This window comes from Chinchilla lanigera, unplaced genomic scaffold (genome assembly GCF_000276665.1).
Source record: "Chinchilla lanigera isolate Chin_1 unplaced genomic scaffold, ChiLan1.0 scaffold00042, whole genome shotgun sequence".
Classification (NCBI taxonomy): Eukaryota; Metazoa; Chordata; class Mammalia; order Rodentia; family Chinchillidae; genus Chinchilla; species Chinchilla lanigera.
Window position 1 is genome coordinate 18891865 of NW_004955443.1, and position 9725 is coordinate 18901589.

At 45.2% G+C, this 9725-nt stretch overlaps 1 protein-coding gene across 4 annotated transcripts in view; it reads right to left on the reverse strand.

The window, feature by feature from the left end:
• The window catches only part of Rbpj (recombination signal binding protein for immunoglobulin kappa J region), a 246381-nt gene that overhangs the window by 108804 nt on the left and 127852 nt on the right, over window positions 1-9725 (reverse strand). The window contains exon 1 of one of the 4 annotated variants that reach the window (XM_005392029.2): window positions 320-402. The exons of 1 other annotated variant lie outside the window; for it this stretch is intronic. In XM_005392029.2, the coding sequence (XP_005392086.1) occupies window positions 320-378 (59 nt within the window). In that variant the 5' untranslated portion in view covers window positions 379-402. 2 more of the 4 variants (XM_013518083.1, XM_013518084.1) reach the window with 2 other exon arrangements.

Here is a 9725-nt window from a genome sequence, read left to right on the forward strand (position 1 = left end):
CGCGGCCCCCGAGCCAGCCGGCCGCCGCGGGCTGCCAGGCGCCCGCAACTTTCCTGGTTCCCAGCGCTCGGTTTCCCCAGACTTACCCTGTCACAACAGGCGCCATCTTCCACAAACTCTCGCCAAAACTCCAACCCTCGCGAGATTCCCCCGGACGCCTTCCCTGGTCCCTCTCCCCCGCCCCTTCCCTTTTTCCTCACTCCTCGATTCCACCCAGCCCCCGCGCTCCTTTTCCCCTCGCAGCCGCCGCGAAGAGCCAGACGCCTCGCGCCGCCCGCGGGGAAAGGGCTCCAGCTCGCTACCTTCCCTGGAAACCTACCCCAGCGATGGAGCATGCGCAGGCGGCACCTCCGCGGGCGAGCCCTCCGTGTGGTCCATGGGGAGCGCTCCGGTTATCCGGGTTTTGGGACGCGCCCTCGGGGGACGTACGAGGAGACTGAGGAAAACTGGAGGGGATTACTACGGGGACCGGGAATGGAGGGGTCAGGAGGCGGGGCGAGGGGCAGGGGGGAGGGGTCCTGGGAAAATGTGCCGCGTTTCACTAGCCCAGACGCACAACCTCCTCTAGTGGGTGTTTTCCAAGTGGCTTCCCGCTCACTCGGAGTTCCCAGCCCTTTTCATTCATTCAAACGTTCATTGGGCGCCTCCTGTACGCTAACCTCAGCGTTAGGTGCGCGAGCGACACGGATCCCTGGGGTTTAGGAGAGTGGCATGCCAGGGACTATCTTTATTCACTCGACCCCCGCCCATGCGAGTGGGGAGACAGACATGATTACAACGTGGTCTGATCCTGCCAGAGCTCTGCAGACGCAAAACTTCTGCAATTGAGCTGTGCCATTTTAGCTGCTTCCCCTTGGGTGCGAAACGAGGTCAGCCCAAGGCCTCTGGCAGAGACATCCCTGAGGTCCACTTTGCATGCACACGCCAGGCCGCCAGGTAGTTTTCTCCACAAGTGCAGGTGTGCGGAGACTGAGACCGCACTCTGCGCCCCCATCCCTGACTCATGCTGCGCGCGATCGGAGCACAGCCTCCCTAGGAACTCCTGGCACCCGCGGCCAGAGTGCTCCCAGGAGTCCAGGGGGCTGGCGGCACAGAAGCCGGTCCTCCATGTGCTGGTTCAGCAGGGGACGCGGCTCGCTGCCCGAGGTGTCTGCGGACCTCACGAGTCCGGAAGCCCCCAGCGGACGAGGCGCTGCTCGGGCGGGCGGCACACTGAATGGCCAGCTGCAGGGTCTGCGCCCCGCCCGCCCGGCCCCACCTGCAGCACCCCCTGCTTCCCCTCCCGGCCTTTTCCTTTCCTAGAGATTCCCAGATCCTGTACAACTCCCCCGCAGGGAACCCCAAAACCCGGAAAACTGGAATCCACCGCCCGAAACCTGCCGAACGCGCCGCAGGACTGGCGCGGCCCGCGCGGGCGGCACTGCGCATGTGCTCAATGCGGGCAGCCCGGTCTCACGCTACACCTCCTCCCCACCGCTCTCCACTACTCGGCTCAGACACAACACGGCCGTGGGAAATTTCCTAAGCCTCGCGAGAACGCGGCCCCCTGTTGCCTATGCTTTCGCCGCAAGTCTCGCGGAGCCCGGGCCGGACAGGTGTTTGTCTAGTGGAGCTCCGGGCGCTGTTCGTGCCGCGCGTGCCCGGGCGGGGTGGGAAGGGAGCGGCTGGCCGCGGAGGCGGGAGGGTGGGCGCGTGGCGGGCAGCGAGGGGCGGGGGACGTCTGGCGTCTCGCGCCTTGGAGCCCACGCCCGCGGTGGAAGCACTGGGGTCAGGGGAGCCAGCGATCGGGAACTTCCCTGGCACCGAGAGTAAGAGGGCAGGCTCTAGGGCAGGAGGAGCCCCAGGCCGAGCGCCCGGGGAGCTTTCCTGGCGCGCCTCGAGCCTGGTACTTTCCTGACATGTGTTAGACGTCGCGCCCCTTGCCTCCGGGAGCTGACAGACAGCCCCCACTGTCGGCTTTGAGTCAGCCCTCTGAGTCACCCAGTCTGGCTACCTCTTTCTTCCCTCTCTTCAGAACAAGTTCGATTCCCTTAGCTACTCTACTCTAGCAATGGGGTGCTGCCTTTCTAATCTACCCGCCGGCCCTGGGGGAGGGGGATGCTTCCTTCTGCTCTTCCCTATTGTGGCCTTGTGTAAAAAGGACACGATTTTATTTTCTTTCCGTCAGGCTCTTCCTAGCCTTACTAGGTTTTATACATATTTTTCTGTGTTATTTTTTTAACCCTACTACTATGACTTAAAATACTGATTTTGCTTTCCTTCCCCTTTCCCATTCTTTGCCGTGATGAACCCATTGTAGGTGCTGTTTCATCAGGTGCTTCAGTGGCTGTTTTATGTGCATCCTGTCTTTCGGGGTTATTTGTCCAATGAGTCCCTGCTTGTGTTCTTCCATCAGCCATGTTTCAGTTTGTCCCTGGTGTGATTTCAAACCAGCCCAGCCTGACATTATCTAGGAAACAATGTCTTCTGACATCCAGGACCCACAAGTGTAGAATTCTATTTTGATATTTGGGAGGACAGCAAATCTTGTAACAAGGCTTATGTTCTGCTTTGCGTTTACTTATTCCTTTGATTATGTACTTAGAAAAATGATTATGTACATAGAAAAAGAGAAAATGGAAAAGCATTTAGTACAGTGTCAGTGCAAGTCTGTTTTGGAACAGGAGAGCTCAGTCCTTGGAGTCATGTTCTTTGAAGCCTTCATCCCAAGAAGGTATTTCAGCCGTGTCTAGTCCCAGGCCCCGATGTAATTACGAACCATGCCATCTGAAAACCCTAAGGACCTTGGGAAGTCATGGTCTAATCCTTCTCATGTTCACCCCAAAGCAGCTGTCTTGCAACCTTTCCCTAGCTCAGTAAATGGCAACCACCCTTCTACTTAAGCCAACAAGGAGTCACTGTTAACCTCTTTTTTCTCTCACATTCGAGGCCCAGTCAAGCAGAAGATCATGCTGGTTCCATGTATTAGTCTGTTTTCTGAAACTATAGCAAAATATCCAAGGCTGAAGATGTATAAACAAAGAGTTCTTTAGCTCACAGTTCGGGGGGTACTTGAGCATGGTGCTAGCTAGCATCTGCTTGGCTCTGGCAAGGGCTTGTAGCAGAGAGCACCGCAATTGCGGAAGTGTGTTCATGCAGAAGAGCCCATACAGTGGGACAGGAAAGCAGAGAAAGCAGAGATCCAGAGGAAGCCAGTCGTGTTCTTTGCTCACAACTCACTCTTGAAAGAACTCCGCAAGACCAACAATCATTCCTTTTGAGGGCATTGTGCCTAGTCCGTTTCCTAAAGGTTCCCCCACCTCTCACATCACCACCCTGGAAACCAAGCTTTCCACACGGGAACCTCAGGAGAACAGACATACTTAAGCCGTGTCCAAAGCATGGCGTTCCATCTTCAGGTGACACAGTTCTAACATCTCTATACCTGCTTGGCTGCCAACCCAGTCTAACCCATTCATCTTTCACACTTGGTTTATAGCAAATCCCCTAAGTGGTCCCTCTTTCTTCCATTCTCACCTTTCCTCGGTCTGTTTTCGGCTCATTCTGTGTTTCGTCAGTGGTTTTCCTATTTCCAAAAGAGAACTTCCATAGTCCATCTGCAACCAAACTCTGCTGACCTCTGACCTCAGCCCCTCCTTCCCTTCCCTCTGCTCTCTCAGCAGCTCTAACGGCTGTCTTCCCTGCTGTTCCTCAGACATCATAATGCAACAGAATGAGGGCCAGGACTAGTGTTGTTCATTTGCTCAAGCCTCGGCCTTGAAATAATGCCTGGTGGTCAGTAAGTATTTATAGAAAGAATAAAGTGTCTCCCACTTTAGGGCAGAGTAGAAATGATTCTGAAGACTTCTGAAATCAGCCTTCTGATTTCAAAACAGTATTGGAGTTCTCTCAGCAATATGTACCCCAGTACCAGCCTGGCTGGGTCAGAGAGAAAAGCCTGTGGATCCTTCTGAAAAAGCAAAACAAGAGAAAGAAACAAAGCTTTACCTCTGGGCTAGACCAGTAAATGAAACTATACTTACTGGAAGAGTTTTCTTTACTGTTTTAGAACCCAAGGAAGAAAACACTGTTAGCAGGAAATGAAGAAATAGATATTTACATGGACTGTTATAGAAAGTGAAAAATGAGAGTAACCTTTTTGGAAACCATTTTAGCATCATTTACCACTACCTGTTAATCCTACAATGCCATTTCTAGAAGTTTATTCTAAAATATACTCATATGTGTGAAATTACCTATGATTGTAGCATCATTGATGGTATTTTTGAATAGTGTAATACTTGTAACCATGCTGGATAGTACATGCTGGTAATCCTAGCACTTGGGGAGGCTGAGGCAGGAGGATCACTGTGAGTTCGAGAACAGCCTGGGCTACAAAGTTGAGTTGAAGCCCCAGCCTGAAATACATAACAAGACCCATCTCAAAGAAAACAATTTCCTATATAGGCTGTTGCCCTGCTACCTGCATGTCCACACAATACCTGTTATTCAATAGCAAACTCCAATCGGCTCCATAAGGACAGAGTATTGAGAAATGCATGGCTGGTATTATGCATAGAAATTCTTATAACATCTTTCTGTATTCAGTCACATAGCAGTAAAAGTTTGTTTTTTTTTTTGTTTTTTTTGTTTTGCAGTAAAAGTTAATGGTATGCATTTATACATCTCCAACTCAGTTATCCCAAAAGCACATAATGTAACTGCCATCCCATCTTCTCTTGCTTCTCTTTTAATCCCTTCAAAAGCAAAGGCGATTAGCTGGCTATCTTCTAAACCAAGGATTTCAGCTCTGGAGACCTAAAATTTCATATATTTTATAAACAAATGTTTACTCTTTAAAAAATAAAAAAGCAAGCAAGTAATCAAGCCAAAGCTAATCACAACCTGTCAGTGAGAGATAGGATACAGGGCTGGACATGTAGCCTAGCATGCGCCAGGCCCTAGATTCCATTCCTAGTGTGCATGTGCAGATGCACACACACAGGGGCTGGGGATTTAGCTCAGCGGCACAGCGCCTTCCTGGCACCCAACGTCGTGAGTTTGATTCCTGGCACCAGAAAAAAAACAAAAAAAAAAAAACAAAACAGATGCACACACACAAAAGATGTGCCTTATTTTTTAATAATCATGAAAAATTTACAAAATTAAAAGTGTGCATGTGCATCTTAATAAGCGGACGTTGCTTTTACGTACTTATGTGAGGGAACCGCAAAGTTTAAAAACATGGCACAAAACAGGAATAGATAAATGTCTGTGTATTTGCCTATGTGTGTCTAAAATAGCTCTGGACAGATATACTAGAAATTTTAACAATGACTGTCTCCCTATAAAAAACTAAACATCTGGAGGATGTGGGTAAGGGGGTGGCTCTCCTACAGTCCAATATCTTAGATCCTTTGGGTTTTGGACCATGTGTATGCATTGCCCACTCAAAAATATATAAAAAAAGGAAAAACAAAGCATAAATGTGCCACAGGCAAAAATAATGGTTTCCTTTCTTTAGCAGAATTATTTTCTAATAGAAGTTATGTACGGGGTCTACCATCTTGGTGGGACTAAAGTGGCAGAGCTGACATGTTCAGTGTGCCCACTGCTACAGGTCAGGCACGTCCTAGGTATTTTACAAAGGTGGGTATCCCAGAGCCCCTGACCCCAGGGGACTTCTGGTGACAGAGTGTAGCACCATTTTGTGCTAGGATCAAGGTCTCCGTTAGTGGCATTGAAGTACAATGGAACTGCAATGAAACACCTAGCTCTTGCCTGATGGATAGAGAAAGACTTTACAGAGACACCTTGAGCTGTCACTGGAGTGGGAGTTCAGAAGATTATAAGAAGGAAGTGTGACAAGCACAGGAAGCAGCAAGCCCAGGCTCCGAGGTGTGAAAGCGCCTCTTGCATTCAGGGGAACTCCAGGTGGGGGACTGGTGCACACAGAAGTGGGCAGACACCATAGGCAGGGTCACAAGAAGACCTGGGAGAACTGTACTCCTCCAAAGTTGGAGGACATCAAACTCATCTGGGTCGCACTCACCAAGACTCTCAATAAGTAAATCTGGGCTGACACCAACCAGCAAGCATTTATAGCAAGCTCTGGAGTTGCTGGGATGTGTCCATAAGCCGTGATTTGAGCACTCATGTTATAAAACTCAGGTGTAACTTTTCTCCAAGAGATTTTCATTCCAGGAAGTAATGATATGTAGGGTTTTTTTATATTCAATAAATGAAATACTTAAATAGTAAAAGGGATGAGGCAAGGGAAGCAGTTAGCAGCCCCTCTGAGGTCGTTGTGATTTGCTGTGATTGTTTAAACACATTGACACAATTACAAAGTTGCTTTTACTCTACAATCAAGTCATACCAAGATCCCATGTCTGAAGATCCTTTTGTCTGAAGAGACAGACAAAAGCATTCAGAGTTTTTACAGGCAGCTTCATAATGGAGAACAGAGTCTCTCGAGTCACACTGACTAGGTTTCAGCTGTAAGACAAGTATTTAACTAGTAAGGAACTCGGTTTCTTCACCTGTAAAATCAGGATAATCATGCCAAATTCATGGAGTTTTCTGGGGACTCAAAGTGTCACTATGTTTAAAGTACATAGAGCCAGGCATGGTGGTGCACACCTGTAATCCCAATACTTCGGAGGCTGAGGCAGGAGGATTGTTGCAAGTTCAAGACCAGCCTGAGCTACAAAGTGAGCTCAAGCCTGCCTAAACTGCAGATCTAGACTGTGTCTCAAAAAGACAAAAAAAATAAAAAATTTTAAAAAGAATAGTGCTATAACATTGTTGCTATAACAGTGTTAGTTTGTCTCATTGTTATTCAACAAGTTCATCTCATCTAAATCCTTACAGAGCACATCAAAATGTTTTTAGCACTTCTAAAGTCCATCCTAAAATAGCCTTTGCACTGCTGGAGACTCAAAACAGCCTTCACACTGAGCTACCACCCTAGCCCTTCAGCCCTTTTTTTAAAATTTTGAGATGAGGTCTCTCTAAGTTGCCCAGGTTGTTCACAAACTTGCAGTTTTCCTGTCTCAGCCTCCCAGAATGTGGGGATTACAGGCCTGTGCCCCCACACCCGTCTAATATCATCATTATTATTATTTACTTTCCATGAGTCTCCCGTGCCCAGAAAGTTTGGGAAACCCATTGTAAATGGCTGATGGGAGCCTTGGGGCTATAAAGCAGATTCATGTGATCATTTGCAGCATCTGTAGACTAAGACCACACAGCTGCCAGCTCACATTAGAAATTAGGAGCCATTTCTTAACTCGTGGTTCTCATTCATCTTGATATATCCCTTGTGTTTATAACATCATCTCTGTCACTTCCTACTATGTGTTAATCAAGGTTAGTAAAACATGCAGGAGATTGAAAGAGTGCCAAGAAGGGTTTCCATCAGACTGTACAATTCTACAAGGAAAATAAGCTCTCACTCCAGGAGTAAAACACATAAAGAGACCACTGAAAATGAGTCACGGAGTGGGTTTCAGGTGGACTTCAGCAACAAAAATAAATATTCACTTTCTTCCCTGTTGTGTTTGGTTTGTCACAGGATTCCTTGGCCCCGGCAATTTGACTTTTTTTTACAAGCTTGCATTAAGCTTTACATAGCTTGTTAACGTGTACAGCAATTCAAGAAGGCAAAGGAAGAAAACGAACAGGCCATTTACTCTAGTGACATGGAAGGTGAATGGCATCAAAGGCACATTTGGTGAGGGGAATGGGTACCGACCTCACAATTTGTCAGAAGTTTTCATGGTCATGTGTAATTAGAAGAAAATGTTTCCATGTGTGATTGCTATATTTTCTCTATTTTGTAACATGAAAGAATAAAAAAAGGCGGTTAACACTAAAGAAATAGTAACACCATGTGAATCATAAAAATTCCAGTTATCTGTTTATAAAGGAATATGTTTAAAATTTGATTTTTTAAAATGTTCCCCCTTTTTATGTATCCTGTGTTGCAGTGGCTTTGGTTTCTGTGCGAAGCCAGTGTCAAACAACCATAGTTTTAAAAAAATGAGCTGGGACATAAACAAAAGAGCTTGGATAGCTCCAGCACTGAGTCCAAAGTCTCCACTACTACCTAACTAGCTGGCCAGCTTTTAGAAGATTTCAGTTTTCCTCATCTGCAAATGGGGAGCATGAAACTTGCTACGCAAGATCATTTTTGAGAGGCATTTGAAATATTAGGTGAATTAGGTGGGTACACAGTAAGCACTTGGTAAATGTTATTTCACTCAGTAAACTCTCCTATCCGTACTTGGGTTCCATTTTCTTATCTAGTAGATGGACAAACACCACCTGTCTTAGAGCTTTGCTGTGTGCATCAAATTAGATAATTACGTAGACAATGGAAAGAACTGTCTTTAAGAAAGGCAGTGGTACTTAATTTTTGACTGGCACATATGCTTTTTTAAAATTGACGGTGGTTATATAGCAAAACAACAAAAAAGATTCCTGCAGTTTCTTCTCTGGCCTATATCACTATTGACCTTGCACCTTGAAAAGAATGGTTCTTATCACTTTTTCAAAGTAAACCTTGCAGAAAGTTTCCACTCTTTGCTTCTGTATTGTTTTGTGTCACTGATGGTGTAATGATATGTATCACCTTATGCAGAGAACCTTTGTGGCTAGCATCCTTGTCCAAAGCAGATTCAAGACTAGATTAATCATGGAACATGTCTACTCAGCCCAGTGAAATACTGAACTCTAGCACAGCTGACTAACTGATAATTCTCTTGAACATCATAATGAAAGTTGTATATTGCCTGTATTAATAACTGCTGTTGTCATTATGTAAATTTAAAAACTAATTCATTTAAAATTTTTTAATTTTCAATTTAATTTAATTTTAATTTTTAATTTGTGATGTCAGCATGTTATTCCCTTTAATGATTTGATCAATCTTCTATTCTCACATCTGGTAATCTGAGCAACTTTTTTGAAGATAATAATATGTAATATAACAACCATTGTTAATCCCTATCATTTGGTTTCAAACCCTGTATCATTTTTAACATCCTTGCTTTGTTTTGTTTGTATTTTGCTATTGTTCCTTTTTTGTACTATTTTCTTTAAAATAAAAATTATTTATTTATTTATTTATTTATTTTTTGGTGCCAGGAATGGAACTCATGACCTTACACTTGCCAGGCAGGCACCATGCCATTGAGCTACATCCTCTGCCCTAAAATAAAAACTAAAAAAACAAATCTTGGGGATTTATTACAAGAAAAAATCCATGATTATTTCTAACTAAATTATTACTAGCTAGTGAGTACACATTTATTGATACACAATAGATTTGTTTGAAAAGTTCCATCTCAGTGTAACAGTAACATAGTTCATTTGAAAAATGCACTAGAAAAACAATTTAAAGGAATCCATAATATACTGTGTTAGGTATTATAACTGGTATTGCCAGTATGTATTTTTTGCTACTTGAGTATTTAACTGAGTTCTATGATGATTAGTGTCCTGTGGATAGTAAAATAAATTACATTAAAGTGTTATGAATATTCCACTAATGGAAAAAACATTTCTGAAGACCGTAGCTACAAATGGCCTCCCATCCAAGTCCTTTGAAAAGATTTGGAAATTCATACATTCTTTTTCTTTCTTTCCAGCTTTCCAGACACGTGGCCTAAATTCTACCCTCAGAATTACTTTTGACTTCAGTGAGAGTTATAAACTATCGCCTGAGACAAGCACTTGGCTCC